At 38.2% G+C, this 24,783-nt stretch overlaps 1 protein-coding gene across 1 annotated transcript in view; it reads left to right on the forward strand.

Annotated features, from left to right (window-relative positions):
- The window catches only part of PRKN (parkin RBR E3 ubiquitin protein ligase), a 1,229,863-nt gene that overhangs the window by 377,384 nt on the left and 827,696 nt on the right, over nt 1-24,783 (forward strand). The window contains exon 3 of the mRNA XM_058534026.1: nt 16,691-16,934. Coding sequence (XP_058390009.1) covers nt 16,691-16,934 — 244 coding nt within the window. The remainder of the gene's footprint in view (nt 1-16,690; nt 16,935-24,783) is intronic.

Below are 24,783 nucleotides of genomic sequence, written 5' to 3' on the forward strand. Positions count from 1 at the left end.
TTTTTCCCCAAGAAAATCCAAAAATAAAAATATTTATGGGAAATTGCCCAAATTTCAAATGTGAGCAACTCCAATGGAATTGATATTTATAGAAGGGTTAGTAAAGCTCAAAAGTCAGAAAGTGAGATGAAATATACAATAAATAAACACACCCAATTACCCTTAAAATCTCTTAAATTACTCTTACATCAGTGGATCCTGGGCGCCTAAAAGCCCAAAAGCCAAGAATTATCTTATTTCATTCTCTTTGCATTTAGGCTGGGGTCTCCATTCCCCTAGATCATGAAGTTCTACAATTTATTTATATTACTGGTTTTATTTTATTTTGTGGCTAAATACGTGTATTCAAATTTTTATCAATTATTTGTGTATCTAGTAGGTCTTTACTGTAATTTGAAGCTTCTAGAATGTTGTCCAGATAAGATCTAGCTGAATCTGTGACCCTTTATTTTAGAAAAAGGACACCAAGTTTAACACACCAAGCAGGAAATTTTCCAGGGTTAATATTAAGTACTAGTACACCACATTAATAAAATGAAGAAAAAAATCACATCATCATCTCAATAGATGCAGAGAAAGCATTTGACAAGATGCAGCATCCATTTATGATAAAAATTCTGAATAAAATGGGTATAGAAGGAAAGTACCTCAACATAATAAAGACCATATATGACAAACCCACAGCTAATATCATCTTCAATGGTGAAAAACTGAAAGCTATCCCTCTAAGAACAGGAACCAGACAAGGATGCCCACTGTCACCACTCCTATTTAACATAGTACTGGAAGTCCTAGCCAGAGCAATCAGGCAAGAGAAAGAAATAAAAGGGATCCAAATCGGAAAGGAAGAAGTGAAACTGTCACTATTTGCAGATGACATGATTTTATATATAGAAAACCCTAAAGAATCCACCAGAAAACTTTTAGAAGTAATAAACGAATATGGTAAAGTTGCAGGATACAAAATCAACATACAAAAATCAGTTGCATTTCTATACACTAACAATGAAGTAGCAGAAAGAGAAATTAAGAATACCATCCCATTTACAATTGCAACAAAAAGAATAAAATACCTAGGAATAAACTTAACCAAAGAGGTGAAAGATCTGTACACTGAAAACTATAAAACATTGCTGAAAGAAATTGAAGAAGACACAAAGAAATGGAAAGATATTCTGTGCTCTTGGATTGGAAGAATTAACATAGTTAATCAAATTGATAACATAACTATAGATAAATATAATTAATTCAAGTAACTTCTGGACACAGTATTCTGTACACCCTTTTGTATGAATAAAAGAATGGAAAAGAAAACTTGATATGTTGTTAGGGTCATTCTTTTCTGTATGTATCTAATTTTAGATTTTTCTTTTTTCTTTTTTCTTCTTTTTTATTTAATTGTATTATTTGACTATGTAAAACATTTATATGGTTCAAAAGTCAAACTATATGGAAAGATATAATTAGAAACATGTGACTCCTATCCCTATCCCTTTACCCCATTCTCTCTACACCCTCATAATAACCACTGTCATTAGTTTCTATTTTATCCTTTCTATATTTCTTTTTGCAAAACTAAACAGCCACACACATATGTTCATATTTTCCTTTGCTTCTTACATAGAAAATACCATATGATATGATATATAGTATAACATATGTATGGTATATGATATATATATATAGTATAGTATATGATATATACTATTTTGTCTTATGTTTTCCTTTCTTTCCCTTGAGGAAAATTCTTACTTCAAATTAGTTGATAGCGATCTGCCTCGTTTCATTTGCAGAATTTACTTGTCTTCCATGGATAGGCATTTAGATTGTTTCTGATATTTTGCTATTATAAAGAATCCCACATTGAATAACCTTGTGCATACGTCATTTCATAATTGTGGAGGTATATAATATTTAGGTAAAATTCCTAAAATTGGGATTTGGGGGTCATGGGGTAAATTTACCTGTAGTTCTGTTAGATTGTGCCAACCTCTCCCACCAGTAATGTACGTGAGTTTCTGGACCAGCTTCACCCGTGATGTTGTCAAGCTTTTGAAATGTTGTTAATCTGATTGGTGTAAAGGGGCATAGTTTAAATTTCTGTTTATCTTCTTATAAGTAAATTTCAGCATCTTTTCTTATTTTAATATTTTTCTGTACATATATTTGTAACTTTTCATGTCTTCTACACATTTTTCTATCCGATTTTTTAACTTTTTTTTTCAATTTTTATGAGTTCTCTATCAGTGTCCTAAGTTGAAAATATTTTCTCACAATTTGTCTCTTGTCTTTGTCTGTGGTGTGTTTTGCAATAAAAAGACTATTTTTTTTATTTTGATGTAGTTAAATTTATTAATATTTTATCGCATCATGATTTTGAGTCATAGTTTAAAAGCTGTCTCATAAAGAATGCATCCTTATTTGCTTCTAGGACTTATAGTATGGTTATACATATATAATATTATATAGTCACATATAGTCATATATAATATATTATATGTTATATAATTTATGTTATGTAATTACATATATTGTGTGTGTGTGTGTGGAAATTTATTTTGGTGTATTGCATCAGTACAGATCCGATGTTATTTTTTCCCAAATGGCTATCTAGTATTGAAAAGTTTATTTTCTCCCAGTGACTTGAAATTCTACCTTTAGCCTATAGCAAATTTCCAAAAGCATTGATTGAGTAGATTTCTGGACTTCTTATTTTTTTCATTAATTGAATCTCTGTTCATGTTCCTGCATCATGCAGGTTTAATATAGAGGCTTCATGTTATGTTTCCTATCTTCTATGGCTAGTCCCTCTCCTTGCTCTTCTTTTCAGAACTTTTCCAGATATTCCTGCATGTTTATTGTTCTATATGAACTTTAGAATCAAGTGATATAGATTCAGGAAAAAAAATAACACTTATTGTTTTTTGGGGGAGGATCACATTAGTTTATTTTAATGACTGTTTTTTCCCACTATCTTATCTCTAAAAATTAGCACAGTACTTGTCACATAACAGAACTCAAAAAATACTTCTTAAATGAATACAAATTTCACACTTGTAAATTTTCCCTTTTTATCTCTTTCATAATTTTTATCTAGTAATATATTTACTTCATAGTCTTTGAACTTTTAGCGAATAACTTGAAAACAACAAATTTTCCATATGTTCCAACTGAAAAGCAAACACACCAGTTTGTGTGTGTACATACATATACATGTATGCATATGCGTGCACACATGCACATATACATGCATGTATACATGCATATTCATAAATATATGCAGGCATGTATGCATATATGTACATATACATAGTGTCCACATATATAATCGGCCTCAGATCTATGGATATTTATCCATTTGCTTTTTTGTTCTTATACATACTACTTTTTTTTATTGAGGTCATATTGGCTTTATAACATTGTATAAATTTCAGGTGTACATTATTATATTTCAGTCTGTATAGACTGCATCATGTTCACCACCAATAGTCTAGTTTTTATCTGTCACCATACATATGTGCCCCTTTTTGCCTTCCACCTCACCCCCTCTTCTCTCGTAACCGCTGATCTGTTCTCTTTGTCTATGTGTTAGTTTATCTTCCACATGTGAGTGAAATCATATGGTATTTGTCTTTCTCCATCTGACTTATTTTGCTTAGCATAATACCCTCAAGGTCTGTCCATGTTGTCTCAAATGGTACAATTTTGTCTTTTTTATAGCTGAGCAGTATTCCATTGTACATGTATACCACGTCTTCTTTATCCATTCATCCACTGACGGGCACTTGGGTTGCTTCCACATCTTGGCTATTGTGAATAATGCTGCACTGAACATAGCAATGCATAAATCTCTTTGAATTGTTGATTTCATGTTCTTTGGATAAATATCCAGTTGTGGGATAACTGTATAAGATGGTAGTTCTATTTTTAATTTTTTACTTTATAACACATGGTTTTTGTTCCAGAAGCCTGAGAGTCCTACAAATTGTTTTAACATTGTTCTTACGGATTCTGTCCCAGGTCCCTCACCCCTTATAGAAACTTAATAAAATCAGTGTATTGAAAAATTTAATTACACTTTCCCAATCATTCCCTTATTTCATATTCTTTCCATCTGAAGGTGGGACCAAAGAAGTATCCTTGTGTGTATGCTTGTCTCCTTTAGCCTTTTTTCTTTTGAGTTTGGCATATTTCAAAAGAGCTGATGTGTTAGATTATAAAACCAGGTAAAGTAAAGTGGTTCATTAAGTCTTCACTTGACTTAAAACCTAACTGTTTTCTGTCATTGGCTTCACTTTGTCCTGCTCCGAACATTTTATAGGTTTAAAAAAACTACTCAACACAGGCAGGGCTTATAGATATCAAGTGCCTGTGGGCACACAGAAGTATTGCTATTTGTATGTTAATTCCAGGATCTGCCCTATAAAGTGTAATTGATGCCACATTTGATATTGGTAATTTGCAAATGTCTGACATAAACAACTGGCTATATATTCTCTCTTTATATGCATTGTACAATATGCTTTCTTATATAGTCAATATAACCCATTAGAAAAGTTTGCATGACAGATTAAATCTTTTCCCTGTCCATTTATGAGTAAACCTCTTCTTCACAGCCTTTCATACTAGTTTGATCTAATGTCTTACTGGGCGGTTCTGAGACTGTAGTCCTGAGCCTAAGAGTACTCCTCATTCTTGTAGGGTCCTCCAGGTCCCAAAGCCTGCCTGGATTAGGACATCCTTGTCTTGTCCCCACTCCTCCAGGTAAGTCCAGGCACTGGAAGGTGCGTGGCTTTCTGGCATACATAGACGGCTGGCTGGAGCAGAGGCTGAGGAGGATGCTGGTGCCTTTGTGCTCAGAATGGAGGATTTCATGTGGGTGAAGAGAGGTTGGGACTGGGAGCCTGAGGTCGAACGCCAGCTCTGGCCCTTGGCAGAGATTGTTAACTTGACTGCACATGAAGAGTCACCAGGGAGATGACTCAAAATGCAGATTTCCCAGACCAGCCCCTACAGGTTCTGATTCCATAGGTCTAGGATGGGATGTGAAAATCTGTTCTTGTCCTTGGCACCTCAGGTGATTTTTATGCAGATTTTAACCTGAATGGAAGCCTACCACCTGTTTGGAAACTCCTGTGTCATCTTGGCTCATTCATGTAGTCTTCCTGAACCTTAAGTGACTTTGTTAAAATGCTGAACATAATACTTGAGAAAGAGTTGATGAAATATTATGTAAGATTAAATGTGTTGATGTTTATGACAGGGATTTGTAAGCAGTTAACATTGCTCCAGCCAGCCCTGGTGGTCTAGTGGTTAAGATTCACATTCTTACCTCTGCAGCGTGGGGTCTTGTCCCAGTCAGGGAACCACACCACCCGCCTGTCTGTTGTCATACTGTGGCAGCTGCGTGTTGCTGTGATGCTGAAAGCTCTGCCACTGGTGTTTCAAATCCCAGCAGGGTCACCCGTGGTAGACAGGCTTCAGCAGAGCTTCCAGACTAAGACAGACTTGGAAGAAGGACCCAGCCACCCACTGCTGAAAAAACTGGCCATGGAAACCTTATGAATAGCAGTGGAGCATTGTCTGATGTAGCACCAGCAAGTGAGAGGATGGCACAAAAAGACCAGGCAGGGTTCAGCTCTGCTGTCCACAGGGGCGCTAGGAGTCGGAATCCGTTCGCTGGTACTAACAACAAAATATTGTGCCACACAGATATTAGTTATTATTCTTGTTCAACCACTTAGTAGCTATGTATGACTTTTGGAATGACTTGACTTCTTTGCATTTCAGTTACCTTATTTATAAAATGTGGATATTAATACCTATCTCACTGTGCAGAGTAAAAAGAGAAAATACTGAGAACAGTGCCTGGCATGTAGACAATTCAAAAAATGGTAAATATTATTGCTATTATAATTCTTTTATTAAGTCCTTCAAAATTTACTTATTGAGCACCTACTTTATGCCATGGACAACCATGAGTAGGGTGACTGTATGATTTATCTTTCAGAGTGGGATAATTAAAGGGGAGCTATTAACAATCACAGTGGGACAACAGGTGCAAACTCAGTGATTCTGGATAAACCAGGGTGCATGTCACCCAATCAAAATGAACCAAAAACGAGACGGTTTCTGAAGGGGGCTGCTACCAGCAATTCTCTTCACTTCTACTCCTCCCAGAGCTTAAAGTCTCCTTTAAGTAAATGTTGAAAAAATATGTGAGGACTTTATGGACTGCCAAATTAGGAGCCCTCTTGGGGATCCCCCATCTGTGTTTGACTCTGCCTAAAAGCATCCTACTCTCAGCCATAATGAATTCCAGCTTTTCTTCTTCCCAACTCCTTAGGTCTCTCAACCCTAATTTTGCACGTCCTGTTCCCTCTGCCCAGAATGCTGTTCCCTCATTTATTAGTTTCTGGGGCTGTCATAACAAAGGACCACAATCATGGTGGCTTAAAACAACACATATTATCACTCACAGATCTCGAGGCCAGAAGTATGAAATCAAGGTGTGCACAGGGTCTCTTTCTCTGAAGGCTCTAGGGCAGAACCCTCCCTTGCCTCTTCCAGCTTCTGGTGGCTTCTGACATTCCTTGGCTTGTGACAGCATCACTTTAATCTCTGCCTCCATTTACATGTGGCATTTTCTTCTGTGTGTCTGTGTCTTCTCCTCTTCTTGTAAAGACACCAATTATTGGATTTAGCATGGGCCCTAAGTCCAGGATAATTTCATCTCAAGATCTTAACTAATTACGTCTACGAAGACCCTATTTGCAAATAAGTTCACATTCTGAGGTTCTGGATGGACATGGATTTGGGGGAGACACTATTCAACTCACTCTACTTCCTTTAGTTGGAAGAAAATTAAAGTGAAAGAGAGATTAGAGCTTTCTTCTATATCAAGGCACTCTGCCGGGCTCAGTCTTCCTGAAGCCGTGCCTTTGTCTTGATCGGTTGAGGTCTGAATTTTCATTCCCTCAGAAACTCGTTTATAAATGAACTCCTATCTTGCCTTTCCATTTTCTCCACCAGAGCAGAGGAAGTAACTTGAGTTAATACAGATGCAAGTAAGATGTATGAACTGCAAGTCTGCGTTTTCACATATGGGTTTTCATTAGCTTCTATTAAGAGAGGGACACAAAATACTGCCCCCAAACTTTGAGGCACTTTCTCGTAGCCCCTAAAGTTTTACTAATCCCCCCAATGGATTTTTAAAAATTTCTTCAATTGATTTATCCAAGGAGAAGACTGGATGGGCCTCTGCTGAGCTGTTCTTCTATCCTTATAATACTCTAAGAACATTCCTGTTATGAAAATGATAAGTCCTGTTAGATAAATTTAGAAAAAAGGTTTTTGCCAAAGACAGTATATATCACACTTATTTCAGAGTAAAGATCCAAAGCTGAGAGTCCCCTGGTCCTTGCCTCAGGACAGTACATCTCTCTCATTTACCTGCAGCTGACTCTGTGGCCCTTTGACCAGCATTATGTCAGCCTGCAAGAGCTGTGACCCTCAGGGATGTACTTCAGGTGGCCTGTGGGCCTAACACATTGTTTCTCCTGAATAAATGATTACAGGAAAGAATTAGTTAGGTCCAAGATCTGCAATGGAAGAAATGAATACTGTTTATCCTTTCCTGCAGTCCCGTGTCAGAGTCTAGGAATTTGTCTTGATTTGCAGACTTCCAGTGCCTTCCTACCAGCCACTGTCTGGAGGGCAACTCAAGCAGACATCTGGGTAGAGTGCAGGTGGGAGAGAGGATAGCAGTTTCATGTTTTATTTATCAGAGTAAATGAATTGTTGCACATGACATAAGATATCCAGATTATGAAACAGGAGCTGACATAAGTAACAATGTGTTGTATTTATATCTGAAATTTAAACCTGAGGCTAGAAACTTAAGGAATTTACAGCCAAGGTGTGAAACTGTTTATCTCTGTGTCAGTTGTTTAAAAAAATAAATACGAATGCCTGTCAACTCGTGTTTCTTCCCTGCTGCTGAAGAGCTTGACTGCACACTACCCTCCTCCTCCTGCCCCTACGTGGTGGATTCGCTTGTGCTCCACCCAGGGTCCAAGGGACATGAAGACCTGGGATTCACTAAATGGCCCCTGGATGGCACATCCTAGAGGATGGTGGTACTGGGCTACGTTGTCTTGCTGGCAGTAGGGCATCTCCTCGATTTAGGGAGAAACTTAATCTTTAAGAATAAGTTGCCCCTGATTATTTTTCTCCCCTCTAAAGTCTACATACCTCTCTTTTTTTATAGCTCTGTGTGTGATTGGATAAGAAAATATCCATTGCTTTTTCCTCTCCTGCCAAAGGTTTTTTTTGAGGGGGGTGGGATCTATTTTAATGTGGTCAGTGGTTCACTCTAGCTTTCCACTGATTCAAGATAAGCATTTCCTGTGTGGTCCAATAGTTTGTTTTAAAGACATGAAATAAAACTTATTTCATTCCAGGTTGGCTACTGATTTATTGCAACCTTAAGCAAATCAACTTATTTCCCCGTGTTTAGTTCCTTAGTTCTTGGGTCCACGGTAACCAGCATTGGGCTGTAACTCAGGCAAGGGGCACACCTAGTTCTTTTTAGTTCTGGCCGGGCAGTGCCCTGGTGTTCACCTAGGAACCCAAGAGAAATCATGGATTAGAAATACAGCACACTCGGAGGCCCGCCCAGTGGCATAGCGGTTAAGTGTGTGCGCTCTGCTCTTGGCGGCCCGGGTTCGGATCCTGGGTGCGCACTGATGCACCACTTGTCAGGCCATGCTGTGGCGGCGTCCCACATAAAGTGGAGGAAGATGGGCACGGATGTTAGCCCAGAGCCAGTCTTCCTCAGCAAAAAGAGGAGGATTGGCATGGATGTTAGCTCAGGGCTGATCTTCCTCACACACACACAAAAAAAAACAGCACACAAAAGAGGGATAAAGAGGGAAGGGAGAGGGGAGGGACGGAGGAAAGAAAGGAGAGAAGAGGGAACAGGGACGGGGAGGGGAGATCATCTAAAGACCATCAAATTCTTTTAGAAAGTGGAAGTATAGGGTGGATGAGGAGAAGAAAACCAGACACAAACAGGGAGAATAAAATGATGGCAGACTGTTTTTAGAGCCTACCAACGAATAGACCCCCAAAAAGGATGTAAAGGTATTTTAATCCTTAGTGAGATTTTTTTTTTCTTTTTCAGTAATAGCCCCATTACTGCAAAATATCTTTTCTGCACATTATTAGCAAAATCTCTTTGGCAATAATGAACGTTCTTGTTGAGTTTTGGGGAAACAGAGAACGCAGTGAGAGAGAGGTGGGGTATGGAATGACGAGTTTGGGGTGACAGTTTGCCTGCTTCATATTTTTTCTCTTAGGGTCGAGTTCTTTGAGGGTAAAATATCTTTAGGAGACAGACGTAATATAAAGTAGACTATTATTATTGAAGATCCATCTCTTTTTGCCATATATGCACAAGAAGGAGAGTATGTGTGTCATCCCCCCACCACCACCACAGGAATACTATAAAGCTTAAGCAATGACTTGTAAAAAATTAATTATGTTGAAAAAAATCCATATATATGTTTGTTTATAGTATTTATCATAACTAGTGATAAAATAATATTTAAAGAAATGGCACTGGGAGGGATCTCTTGTAAAGTTTACAATATAAAACACGATTTTCACTTGGTTTTAATGGGCCTACGATTGATTATCTGTTATTCTTTGTATTTAGGAAAGGGCAAACAAGGATAAATGGAATCCCAGACCTCACCCGCACAAACAGCACTAACCTCCTGTCACAATAAATCATTTACTGCCTGGTTAATGTGTAGCAAAGTCGGTTGGTTCTTATTTTGTCTCCCTCCCCTCCCCTGTTGAGCTCCCTCTGGTAGAGGTCCTAATGAGCAGAGAAATGGTCTCAGGCCTGCAGTGGGAGGGACGTGAGAGTGACATGGCTCAGACCCACACTGGCTAATTAGCGTGGGGCTAATTCACCTTTCACAGTAATTGTATTACACGGCCTTTGGCAACCATAGAGGGGCCTTTCAGGGTCTCTGCATAGCATATCTTTGATTATAATGAAAACCAGCCATAAGAAATGTGCAATAAATTCAAAGCACAATGCACGAAGTATCTGTCTTTTAAAAGTCTCTCTTTTTTTAAAAAAATGAAATATCAAGTTAAAGGAACAGTTTTTATTCTCATCCAATTAATATAAATTGGCATTTAGTGTTCACTGAAAACTTCGAGGGGAACTGGAGTTCAAGGGAAAAAAAATCAGTGGAACAATTCCTTTCTGGTTATTCTGACTCACTCTGAACATCTCTTAGCTCCTGTTGTCTTCAACCACGTTATTGCATTGTAACCATACAAAACATTTCTAAACCATTAATCATTATATTTAAAAATATCTTTAAATAACTTCCTAAATAATTGCCATTATGTCTTTCTTTGACATAGAAAATATATTATTAAAGACTCTGGTGGGCCTACAAAAACATCTGTTTGTTAGAAGTTATTTTCGGAAGAAGAAAGTAACAAGCATTCTGAATTTTTAACAGAAAAAAAAAGAAAGAAAATTTAAGTTGTTTTAAAAGTGTTTCTTCAAAATTATCTAAGAAAGAGCTTCTTAATGTCAAAATAATTTTTAAAATTAAAATCTGATAACATCATTGACTATTAAATTAGGAAATCTTTTATCTGATAATTCTTGGCTGATCATATTACTGCTTTTCTGGGAAAAAATTATGTGCTATTAAAAATTCAAATGAAAATCAGAGATTTTTCAGACCTTAAAATGTAAAGTTAGTACACAATAGAGACTATGACTGCCTTCCAACTGAAATAATTTAAGCATTTTGTATGACAAAATAGCATTTAACAGACTTAGAGCTAAAAATGAATGAATAATGCTTTAGCCTAATTTAAAGACCGTAGAAATTGGTACCGTAAGTATGCTGATGAATGTAGATGGATCAGTATGCTTATAAAACTAAACTGGCTGGAAGGTTCTATCCAATATGTCTACTTTATCATGAACTCAAAGAAGTGGAGAGTCCAGTGTGGGGTATTTGAAGGAGCATTGGGTTTATAGCCAGAAAACGTGGGCCACAGAGCTGGCTCTTTCATTTCTTAATTCTGTGTCTTATTTGGGTGAGTTACTTAAAGCCCCCTGAAATGTTTCCTCACCTCCAAAATGGCTGCAGAAATAGGTATGTGCTTCACAGGATCGTTGAGTCCTTCCACAAACCCACGTGGAGATGTATTATGAACATGTCTGTACAGTAGATACTGTAGATACAGTGTTAGAAGGATTCAGTATCTTTTCTGGAAGATGGCACTGCCTGGGAACAAAGAGAAATGTATCACAGGTAAGTGCAGCACCATGTGACAAGTGCTGTCTTCTCAGGGCGTTGAGGTCTAGAGGGGAGACCACTGAAAGACAGCTGGAGCTGGCCCTGGCCTTCAGGGGCTGCGAGGCCTTGTTGCCAGGACACCTCCACCCTCTCCTGCTTACTTTGCAAGCTTTGACCGGTTCCTCGATAACTGGCACTGGCTCTTGCTTTTGTTGTCTTTTTTCTTTCTTTATCAGATCCACTCAGACTTTCTTTTGCTCCTCGATTGTCCCAGTGACTATCTTCCCCAGTTTCTAGCATTCCAGGTATCTGGCTCTTCTCCTAATCATTGCTTTGTACCTGGGACAGATCCATTGCAGCTTTTCCAAACCCCTCTCTTCACCATGGCCTCTGTAGACTTGTCCTCCTCTCTCTGCCCTAGCCGCTACCCCACTTCCTCTCAGCAGCCACGCTGTGGAGATTGGGGGGGTCAGGGAAGGATGTCGGGGAGTCCTTGGCCTGGATTCCTATCCTGGCTTCACACTTAGGAGCTGGGTGACATTGAATATGTTATGGACTTCTCTGTGACTCGCCTTCATCTTCTGTTGGAAGAAATGAAGAAATGAAATGAACAACAGTGACAACAGTAATGTTTAAAGAGCTTTATTTGTGCCAGACTCAGTTCTCCTGGCTTTACACATGACTCACTGTGGATGGTAGCAGTGGCTCCCTTAGAGGACTATGGAATATTAAACAAATTATTATATCTAAAGACCTTGTAACACAGTCCACAGGATAGTTAGCTCTCAAAATATTATGTATTTATTTTATTTTTATTATTAATGTAATTGTTATTGTTATAGCACATGAAAGCACTTTGTTAATAATGTGACCTTATTAACTATTTTTGAATCTCATTATTAATCATTCTAGAGATTATCTGTCTAACCCTTCTTTAAGTGTTTGGAAAACATTCCAATAACTTTTCAATCCCTAGTAATTTTTTTTGTTAGAGTAACATTACTTAATTTTACAAGGTTTAAAAGGTTAAGAATATTTTGAAAAGCATTATCAGGTTTTTTAAATTTTGCTTATTTCCAGTGTTCTCATTATATTACCATACTCTTAAATATTTGAATCCTAACTACATGCATCAAAGGGGCTTCTTTTTGGAAAAAGAAAGATACATCAATTTCTTGCATATTAAATGGCCAATTGGGTGAGAGTTGGTCACTGGTTGGCAAACAACTCTGATAGATATTTTGTTAATACTGGGGTATCTCAAAATCAACACTGCTGTAGAGAAAGAGCCCAAGATACTGATGTCTCAGTCCCCAATGGGACAACTCTGCTTGGCAGCACGAGACCAAGCCCAGTTGGATGAATACCTACTTGTTTTGTCCACACTAAACAACTTATGTCACTGCCTTACTTGTTGAATTAATAAGTTTTTATTTAAAAAAAACCCCACAAATGTATTATGTTTCCTCTTTGCCAGGCAATATTCTGGTTATTGAGGAAATAAAGATAAATAAGACATTGTTTTTGCCCCGAGGATGCTTAAACCCTTATTGGAGAACTCTGCTATCTTCCCAGTGAAAATCTCTACCTCACAAAGCTCAGGAATTATTTGTATGCCATGGGAACTAAATATTATTTTGGGCTTTGGAGTGGCTAGACAAGTAAATGTTATCCAATTTATTGTCCGCGGGCTGTGTTATTAACGTGGCTTTGAGCTGAACTAGCATGATGGTGCAGTTGTGCCGTCTGCAAAGGAGCTGCTTCCGGCGATCAACACTTTTCTATGAGGGAGTCAAAGAATTAAGCAATGAACTCGCAGAGCCATGGATGGGGACTGAGGGAAATATGTTCTATAAATATCACTGTAACTACTGAAATCTGTTTGGGGTCTTTCTAGTCCCCTTTGCAGCTCTACCCTCAGCATTAGGAAAATCTGCATTTGACAGGAAAATCTCAGTTTTTGGGTTTATTCTATATTTGTCAAATTTTAGTAGCCCCTGAGATTTTGCTCAGGTTCTTCATGTGTTTCATGGCATCTGAGTATCCAGGGATGTTTTTTGGCATCAAGTTTAAGTTCACAGAAAGCTGGAATGTTACCAGAATAATTGTCACATCTATAGCTTCTGTTTATTCCACCTTCTTTGTACATTTTCCAAATAGGGTTGTGTGAGTGGAGCAGCCAAATACGATTCTGAGGCTTTATTGATGCACAGGCAAGGGACCCATCCTCTTTAGTTTTCAAAACTCATAAATGATGATAACAATACTAAAACTATGTACTGAGTTATTACTATGGATCGGGGTGTGCACTCTTTATATTTCCTTAAATCTTCAGAGCAGTCTTCAAAGTTGGTAATATTATTGCCAATGACAGATGTAGAAATTGAAGCTGAGGGAGGAAAAGTAATTTGCCAAAATCTTACAACTAATAAATCACATAGGGCTTGAGTCTGTATGACTTTAAATTTCATGTTCTTTCTTCCACATTCTCCTGCTTCCCCATGCAGCACTTTGGGTGTTGAACTTATGACGATTTATATTTATTTGTTCATTCATTCTTGTTGCCCCACAGTCATTCACCTTTTCAATTCACAGACATATTTTTCATATCTACTAGGTTCAAAGCGCTGTGTGAGACATTCTGGTAAATACAAAGATAAATATGACCCAGTCGCTGCTCTCAAGAATTTCTAAATTAAGTCGGGAGATCAGACACACACACACACACACTCCCCACACACGTCCTGTCCAGGCTCTGACCACTGCAGTAAGAAGGGCACGAGGGGCAGAGATGGTTGGCATTCAGATGAGAGAGAAAGGCATTGCTTTCATCTGGCAGGATCACTTGAAGCACACAAGTCCTGATGTGGAGAGAGGAATTGTATCTGACCAAATTCTTAATCCTCCTTGAGAAGGACACAATGTGAATAAAAACCTCAGGATATGCTAAGATGCTGATTCTCAGCTGTTTCTTCTTGTTGCAAAGCTCCTGTCCTCACATGCCCTGCCTTGAGTGTACTCAGATCTTGATGTCCGTTTGTTTGAAATTACTTAGGCTAAAGACTATGTACAGTTCCTAGAGTGTCAGCTAAGCACTGATGTGATGATAACTAATGATAAGATGTCGATTAGGCCAATCAGAATGGAAAATATTGTCAGCTATTACTGCTGAGTGAACAACCGCAAAATCTCAGTGCCATACATTAATGAGCATCTCTGTCCTACGTGGCTTCTGGTCAGTTGGGGGTCCTGCCTTCAGCGGGAAGGCTCTACTCAAGCTGTGGTTGTGGTTGCACTTGATCCTCCCTGTGGGTTGGGCTCAGGTCTCTGCCACGTGCGCAATTCTGGGGCCCAGACTGAAGAGGCAGACACTACCCAGAGGTGCTCTTTGGATGGCCATGGCTTGGATGGCCATGGCAGTGGTGCAAATACATTTTAAGTCCCTGGTTCAATCACATCTGCTCATGTCCCCTTGGCCAAAGCTGATTACATGGCTGAGCCCGAAATCAAGGGTAGGAGGAGGGGAGATGAGAGTGAATATTTTTGAAGAGTAATCTAATCTACCACATGTACAATGAAAGAGAGATAAGATGAAAATCATGAGACAGTTGATCTAGAAAGGAGAAAAGTCTAATCACAGTTGAAGAAGGTGGTAAGACGTTAGATTCTATTTCACAGCTAATTGTGAGGCACTTTAGAAAGATGGTGGACACACACCACAAATTCTTGTATATAATGGATTGTAGGGAGAGAGCAGAGGTAAGGGAGTAATTACAAATCTATTGTCACGATGGAGGCCTCAAATGGGGAGGTGACCACTGGGATGTAAAGGACCTAGAGCGTATTTCAGAGTCAGAATTAGTTACTTTTGGCCTCTTGCTGGATGTAACAGAGGGAGGAGGGGTCCAAGGTGGTGATTCTATTGACGCGTTTAGAAAACATGGGAGGATAATCAGAGTTTTAGGTGGGAGGGGAGGGCTTGACACCTGGATAATATGGAAGATGGCTGTGCTTTGACAGAAATAGGAAAGTCAAGTAGGGGTGGACTGTAAGAACAGAGAATGATGAACCAGTGACCACTGCTGAGTGGGAGCTGTCCCGGGGAGTGACGCAGAGCTGTGAAGACAGGCGGCAGGGAGAACAAGCATGTCAGTGTGACAGAGGTCCAGGCTGTGGGATGGAGAAGAGGAAGGAATGGGATTTAGGACTGGAGGGCATCCTGGTGACCTTCTAGAGTTGAGGAGGCAGACACCAAGCAGTGGTGTGCTGGCAGGAAGTACCAATGAGTGAGGGGCACCACTCTTAAAGTTGGATAGTGATGGCAACAGAGCGCTGGGTGGGGCGGGAGCGGGGCAGGATTTATTATTGTTATTAGTATCCTTGTGTTTTGCGTGGATGTTCTCTGAACATTGCTAAGATGAGAGAATGGTGAGAGGTAATTTGAAGATGTTGAGATTCAGGGGTTTATTGAGAGAGTAAGCTCTTACTCTGTGGGAATAAGGTAGCAGACAGATGAGTGATTATTTCTATCCAGTAGATATTCTGAAATCCAGTAGGGATTTGATTTAAAGTAGTCTAGTTTGTGTCCTAGCAAATAATCTGACTTCTAAGTTTGCTTCCACTAAATTTTAGTCTCCTGTTCATACATATCAGTATATAGGTGCAGAACATTGTTGTAGACGTTCACTGATTTTACTTGTGAAATTGGGTGAATCAGTGGATGACTCCTGGGGTGGAGTCACGTCCGGGGGCTGTTCACTTGCCCCTCCCCATTGGTCTGGCGATGTGTTTGCTAGCGATGCAGGCGATGTTGTGGAGTCCACCGTACGCGTTTGTTGTAAGTTCTAGAGAAAGATGCCCTGGGATGGATAATAACAACTCTCCGTGCTTTTTAAAACAGAAACAAATGCCAGTACTTAAATTTGATAATTATGAGGACATACCACTTCTGAAGTCAACCAGTTTTAAAAGAATGTTACTTTTCACTGGGCTTCTATATGGCGTGTGGTACATTTTTTTCCTACTACATTTCATGTCCGTTTGAATGTTACTTTAGTTTTCTGTGGTTGTGTTCCTTCTACCCCCCCATCTCAGTTTCTGGCCGCAGTTCAGCATAGCTGTGTAACATACACGTGTGTGAGTGCTGTGGCCCTGCCGGCGGGGTAAGTCTGCCTAACTTGATCAGTCATACCTGTCATTGTCCTTTAAGTTCCGAGACCGCAGGCAGATCTCGTACCTAAACAGATTGTAGAGTCTTTGCATACTCTAGGACTGAGGACAAGTTCATCTTTATCTGGCGTTTTCATGCTTGCCCCTTTCTTGTGTGTTTTCACCTTCCTCCCACACAGAGCTGTGACCTGGATCAGCAGAGCATCGTTCACATTGTGCTGAGACCCCAGAGAAAAGACCTAGAAAGGAACACACCTGGAGGGGACAGCCCCCGAAACGCTGCCGTGGGGGCCTCTGAGAGGGAGCCTGAGAGCTTAACGCGTGTGGACCTCAGCAACTCCGTCCTCCCCACCCGCTCGGTGGGCCTGGCTGTTATTCTGAACGATGACTGCGAAAAGGATGCCCCGCCAGCTGGAAGGCCAGGTAATTGTAAAGACTCTGTCTGTGGCCAGTAAAGCATTTTCTGTAGTAAAGTCTCCATGGAGAAGGGCCTCCCTATGTGTATATTTAGTTCATTATAAGTTCTAGAATGAGACAGCACTAGAAGCAGTGTACTTGGATGTAAAATTTGAGGTGAATACGTTTAGTAAGTACAATGAAACAAAATTGTCATGTTAGAATGAACATAAAGGATGGAGAAGGTGTCAGGACCATGATAAAAGTATTTTTTTTGAGGAGCTAGGGGTGGTGGGGACATGTGATATGTTGTGCTAGGTCAAAATATATGATTATATATAATCATATATATAATAAACATCCCTCTCAATGTTTGCCTTTCTTTTCTTCTACTTCTGAATTTCTTAAAATAAGTTTAGTTGATTATGTTTCTGATAATGTAAAGAAATTTTAAAAAGCAGAAGGAGAACTTCAGAGGTAATTTAGTCATCTGCAGGTTCTAAGACAACGTGTTATAATGTTAAGAATATCCTTTGTGTGAAAGGTCCTTCCTTCTCTCTATGCTACAACCAATTTCAAAAATGTTTTCCTTTGGCAAGGGTGGTGCTCCCTTTGTTATCTTGACAATGTTAATGTTTCCTTTAGTCTTTTATTCTTCAATCTAAGTAGTCAAAAGTATAACAGGATTATTTCTGTGTGACAGAAAACACAAAATAATAACAATGACTTTATAAGGTAAAGGTCTATTTCTCTCCTACATACAATAAGTGAAGACATAGGCAGTCCGGGGCTAGTATGGCTTTCACAGTATCAGAAAGTTCTGGAACCAGCAAGATGGAGGCCTAAAATGATATGAAATGTCTCCTGCTAAATCTACTAAATAAAATTTAATAAATTTTAAAAAATCATAGATGAGATTGCAGATAAAAGAAGGAAATTTTCTAGGGACGAGTGAAAAAGTAGAAACAACACAGCTGTCTTTAAATAGAAGCTTGAATATACCCAGAATTTAAGTGCATGAGTTGATATTCTGGTGGTCCTGAGGTGGTTGTGGAGGGGAGCAAGGCTGTCCTTCACATACACTGGGCATGTAGGAGACTAAAAAATATATGTGAGAAATGGGCAAAAAAGTAATAAATGGGGAGAAATTAGATAAATCTAAACCTCTCCTATACCTATGTGGTCCAGAATGAGAAGTAATATAAATCTCAGTCCCAGGGTTATGGTACATCTGATGTTTCAAGTACAGCATACATAAAATCCTTCCAGAGAACACTTGGGTGACATGGCATTGGTGCCTCCAGAGTGAACCAAGCCCTACTAAAGGGACATTCATGATTAAACATTATAAATCAAACAAAGGAATTTTCCACCCTGAGTGGACGTGAGCATACACCATAAACTGGAAGATTGGTTTCCCCCAAAACTTCAAAAAATAAAATGTTAATTTGAAACAGAATACAAACAAAATGTTTTATGTTAATTAAAGCATAAAAGAACAAATTGAAACCTAAAACACAAAACAGACATAATAGAAAAAAATTGCTATCCAATAGAAGATAATTTTAGCTACTTGATTAAAAAAAAATAATCCTCAGTGGATGAGTTAAAATAGCTAATTGGGAAAAGCCAAAGAGGGAATTAGTGAACTAGAAGATAAATATGAGGGAATTGCCAATCATGTGACACAAGTTAAAATGTAGAAAATAATTTTAAGAGACAATGAGTTTGGAATGAGATGGATGAACGTATATCTGATAGGAATTCCATTATAGGAGAATAGAGAACAGAGAGGAGAGACAATTTTTGAAGAGAATGGCTGAGAATTTTCCAGCATGGGTAAATCCTCTGATTTAAGAATACATAGTCACAAGCAAGATAAATAAAAAAGCACGCAATTGGTCTTGATCAAGATAAATAAAAATGAATTAACTTCAAAAAGGAAGGACAAAGAGGAGATCTTAAAATCAAATGAAGAAAAGAGATGACCTAGAAGGGAACAATAATTTGAATGGCTCCCTACAGGAATAATAGAAGAAAAATGGTAGTGGAGTAATATCAAATGCCTGCAGGAAACACCTGGTAACAGAATTCTTTACCCAACCAAACTATTTTTCAACAGTGAGAGGAAAATAAAGATATTTTTAGACAAATGCTGAGAATATTTGCACTCAGTCTGAAAGAGCTGTTGAAGTATTGACAACAGGGAAGAATGAGTTTGAACCCAAGATGAAGAAATGGGACGCAAGAGATGGTGTTCAGCAAGTACATGGGTAAATATGGATCAATCTAAATGAATGTTGGTGTGAAAAATAATAGTGATTAGTTTGATGGGTACAAAAAGTTATAAATTGCAAAGGAATGTTCAGTAAGACGTAGTTTATGCAAAATTTCAATACATAAATTCCAAAACAGCGGTGTATATTGTTTATGGATAGGGTGACCTTATATTTTGTCCAAACAGGGTATATTTAAGAGTTAAAGGTTACATTAAAATATAATTAAATGATATATTTATATACCTTTGATCAACAAATTGGATTTGTGTTAGTAGACCTATAAACTAGTTCTTTAATATGATTTTCAAAAAAGGATTCTTTCTATAAATAAAAAACATATTCATGTTCTTTAGCACAAAATTAAACCTTTATGTACATTGCCTATGCATTAATAATAATATTAGCAGAATACCCTTTTACATATTCACATACTTTAATGTTTCCTAATGTATCTAACTCTACTATCTTGTCACTGGTATTTATCTAATTATTTTATTTTATCAAAAAATTGCCCTCAGTCTTCTTCAGTTTTATTTTGTGGTTAATAAATTTGGAATAATTGACACCTTCAGTTGACTCTGTAGACCGTAATACTTTCAGTTAAGAAAATATTCTCTTTCTATAGGGATTGAGATGTCAGTAGGCTCTGAGAAAATTCTGTTAAATGTCTAAGATTCTCTTTATATTTTTAATTGAAATGTGTAATTATTTCAACCCAAACGGTAGATTAAATAATTTCTTGTAAATGTACACAATATGATAAATGACAGCATCACTGTAGCAAGAGCCTTCAGACTGCTATCTGCTCTGTGACGAGACTGTTCAGCCTTTACTTCCCACGCAGATCTCAGTTAATCTGACCGCTCATCACCCTGTTTCTCATTTACTCACTGACTGGTGGCCTGTTAGCTGCGTGTATTTTGCAGAGCTGGGGACTGGCCATGGCACCACTTGCTGGCACGCCAAGTGGCCAGCAGGGGAGGCATCCTTGTGTGCTTCCTTCTCCCAGCACCTCCCCAGACCAGGTGAGAGCTCCTCTGGTACCCTGCCTGCTGTGCTGAAGAGGACATGTTAGTTATGGTGCATCTGGAAAGGATTAGGAAAAGAAAGACGAGTTATCCCAGGTCAACTTTAAGTCTTAACTCTGTGTTAAACTGAAAACTCTGGACTACCAGCAGCCATTGCTTAATCTTCAAAACTGGAAAGAATCATCTCCTTTTCAGAACCTCTTATTACTTTCTATTTTGTATTCTAGTTCCTTCTGCATATACTTTATCTCTTTGAAGACAGGATATTTGTCCAATTTACTGTAGTTTCTCCCCAAATCTCCTAGAAAAGTGGTGATAAATGTTTACTAAATTACTTAAAATTGTAAATGTAGTAAGCCATTCATCAGGATTTCTGTATATTTAACTTTTAGAACTAATGCTTTATTTAAAATTATGCAGAGAAAATGAGACTTCACTCTTAAAATATCTCGGTAATTCCACTGTTTGAATGAATGTAATACCTCAAATAGGATTATTTGGAATGACTGCCAGCAAGCAGTGTGCTTATGTGATTATTTTCCTTCAATGAAGATGACAGTTTGGAGTTCCTGGAACAGTGATGCACAATGCAGATGAGTTGTCTCGGGATGCTTGTTCTGTGCTTATTCCAGGACCAGGAATTCTGACTCGGTTGGCTGGGGGTACAGGCCCAGAAGTCCTGGTGCTGATCATACTCGGAGAAACTCTGCCCCACAGCAGAGGTTTTCCAGCCTAGCAACTGTAGGTCCTACCTAGTATTCTCAACCCAGTGGGAGAAGGCAGGCGGGTCTGGGAAAGAGAGCGGGACAAACCAAGGCAGTCCATAGCAGCCAGAGCAGCCTCATATTTTCCAGTTTTACATATTAAGCATGTACAACATGTTTCTTTTAGGAAAAAAATATCTGTGGTTACAAAATGTTTGAAAACCTCTGCCTTAAAGAGAGTAACTTATGAAAAATAAACCCAATTTTCTGCATGTTTCCGGGGTGTTCAAATTAGAGAACTAAACTAACAACTAGGATACAAAAACATGCACTGAAGCTTTAAAATAAAATAAAATAAAAAATAAAACTTTTGTTAATTTTGTCCAGTTCTTTCAAGTCTTATTGCCCTAACTTAGTAAGAAAGCATTTTATTAGTATTGAAGAAGATTTTACTACACAATAAGCATATATCTTCTTACTAAATGAAAGATTACTTTTGATGAAACATTACATGCTGGAATGAATTATTGAAATATAACTTGAAAGCATAAAATAGAAAAAAGGTAAAAATAGACAAATATGAAAAAAATTAAAGATAAACCACCTCCACCACTCCTTGTCAACATTATACTGGAAGTCATAGCTAAGGCAATAAGGCAAGAAAAGGAAGTAAAGGGTATACAGATCGAGAAGAAGACATAAAACTGTCTTTGTTCACAGATAACATGATTGGCTATGTAGAAAATCTGAAAGAACTGCCAAGAAAAAAAAAATCCTGGAAATAATAAGCGATTATATCAAGGTTGCAGGATACAAGGTTAATATAAAAAGTCAGTTGCTTCCCCATATACCAGCAGTAATCAAGAAATTTGAAATTAAGAAAACAATACCATTTACATTAGCACCCCCCAAAATGAAAATACTTAGATATAAGCCTAACCAAATATGCAAAGGATCTGTATGAGGAAAATCACACACCTCTGATAAAAGAAATCAAAGAACTAAATAACTGGAGAGACATTCCATGTTTGTGGAAAAGAAGACTCAATATTGTCAAGATGTCAACTTCCTAACTTGATCTACATAATTCCAGTCAAAATCCCAGCAAGTTATTTTGTTGATATGAACAAACTGATTGTAAAGTTTATATGGAAAGGCCAAAGACCCAGGATGGCCAACACAATACTGAAGGAGAAGAACAAAGTCAGAGGATGACGCTACCTGATATTAGGACTTTTTATAAGACTACATTAATCATGGGAGTGTAGTATTGGTGAAGAATAGACAGATATACAGAACAGAGTAGAGAGCCCAGAAATAGGCCTACATAAACATGGTCAGCTGATCTCTGACAAAGGAGAAAAAACAATAAAATGGAGAACAAATAGTCTTTTCAATGAATGGTGCTGGGACAACTGGGCATTCATTTGCCAAAAAAAAAAAAAAAAAATTGATCTAGACAAAATCTAGACAAAAACTTTACATTCTTCACAAAAATTAACTCAAAATGGATCAGAGACCTAAATGCAAGACACAAACCTGTAAAACTCCTGCAAAATAATATAGGATAAAATCTAGATTCTCTTGAATATGGTGATGACTTTATAGATAGAACACCAAAGATCCATGAAATAAATAAATGATAAGCTGGATTTCATAAAACTCAAAAATTTCTGTTCTGTGAAAGACACTACCAAGAGAATGAGAAGACAAGCCACAGACTGGGAGTAAATATTTGCAAAAGACACATCTTGTTTTTTGTTGTTGTTGTTGCTGCTGTTGTTTTTGTGAGGAAGATCAGCCCTGAGCTAACATCTGATGCCAATCTCCTCTTTTTTTTTTTTTTTTTGCTGAGGAAGATTGGCCCTTAGCTAACATCATTGCCCATCTTCCTCCACTTTATATGGGATGCCACCGCAGCATGGCCTGACAAGTGGTGCGTTGGTGCGCGCCTGGGATCCGAACCTGCAAACCCTGGGCCACAGAAGCAGAGCGCACGGACTTAACCACTTGCACTGGCAGGCAGCCCCTTTTTTTTTTTGTGAGGAAGATCAGCCCTGAGCTAACATCCAATGCCAATCCTCCTCTTTTTTTTTTTTTGCTGAGGAAGATTGGCCCTGGGCTAACATCTGTGCCCATCTTCCTCTACTTTATATGGGATGCCACCACAGTATGGCTTGACAAGCGGTGTGTCGGTGCATGCTTGGGATCTGAACCTGCGAACTCCGGGTCACCAAAGCAGAGCACATACACTTAACCACTGCATCACTGGGCCAGCCCCCAAAAGACACATCTGATAAAAGACTGTTATCCAAAATATGCAAAGAATTCTTAAAACTCAACAATAATAAAATGAATAACCTGATTAAAAAATAGGCAAAAGTACTGAACAGACACCTCGCCAAAGAAGGTATACGCGTGACAAATAAGCCAGGGAAAGTTGCTCAACGTCATATGTCATCAGGGAACTACAAATTAAAACAATGTGATACCACTACACACCTATCAAAATGGCTAAAATCCAAAACACTGACAACACCAAATGCTGGCTGGGATGTGGAGCAACACCAACTCTCATTCATTGCCGGTGGGAATGAAAAATGGGGCAGCCACTTTGGAAGACAGTTTGACAGTTTCTCACTAAACCAAACATATTCTTACCTCACAGTCCAGCAGTTGCACTCCTTGGTGTTTACTCAAATGAGTTGAAAACATATGTCCACACCATAATCTGCACACATGTTTATAGCAGCTTTTTTCACAATGGCCAAAACTTGGAAGCAACCAAGATGTTCTTCAGTAGGTGAATAGATAAACATCCAGACAATAGAATATTATTCGGTGCTAAAAAGAAATGAGCTATCAAGCCATGAAAAGACATGGAGGAACTTTAAATGCATATTACTTAGTGAAAGAAGTCAATCTGAGAAGCCTACATTACTGTATAATTCCACCCATATGACATTCTGGAAAAAGCAAAACTATGGAAAAGGTAAAAAGATCAGTGGTTGCCAGGGGTTGAGGGGAAGGAAGGGATGAATAGTCAGAGCACAAGAGGATTTTTAGGACAGAGAAACTATTCTGTATGATACTACAATGGTGTATACATGTCATTATAAACTCCATAGAATATGCAACACTAAGAGTGAACCCTAATGTAAACTATGGACTTTGAGTCATAATGATGTGTCAATGTAGGTTCATTGGTTATAACATATGTACTATTCTGGTGTGGGGTGTTGATAATGGAGCAGGCTATGAGTGTGTTGGAGAAGGGGGTAAATGGAAACTCTGTACTTTTTGCTCAGTTTTGCTGTAAACCGAAAATTGCTCTAAGAAAATCCACTAAAAAATAAATGAAATTGCTTTTAAGACTTGAGTTCTGGATACACAGTATAGACACATCATGATTGTTAGAGAATATGTTCTTAGCAAATTTTTGTCAGTGGATGAACGTAATACAAGATGAAAATTATTTGGAGATTGCAAATTAGTTAACACCTGCCAAATACAAATCAGTCATAGAGGCCTACTAATGAAATTAAGTGATAAACTTCAGACTTAATTCTCATTTTATCCAAAATCAAATCTCAAGTATTTGACGGTGTGTATTCTACATGCTAATGACTTTAAGCCAGAGGGTGCGAATTTCTTGGTGCTTTGGACAGCTTTACAGAGTGCCCCTTGTGTAAACCTCCCCCGAAACGACAAAATTTTGGCAGTCATACTGGAGCAACTTAAAGTTGCTATAGCATCAAATTATTAAAAATTCATTATGATTCTACCAAGAATTTGATTTTTTCTCCAACACAGGCATTTTTACAATATGTTCTTTCAATATTACAAGTGAAAACACAGGAAATGA

The sequence above is a fragment of the Diceros bicornis genome, chromosome 39, assembly GCF_020826845.1.
Source record: "Diceros bicornis minor isolate mBicDic1 chromosome 39, mDicBic1.mat.cur, whole genome shotgun sequence".
NCBI classification, from domain to species: domain Eukaryota; kingdom Metazoa; phylum Chordata; class Mammalia; order Perissodactyla; family Rhinocerotidae; genus Diceros; species Diceros bicornis.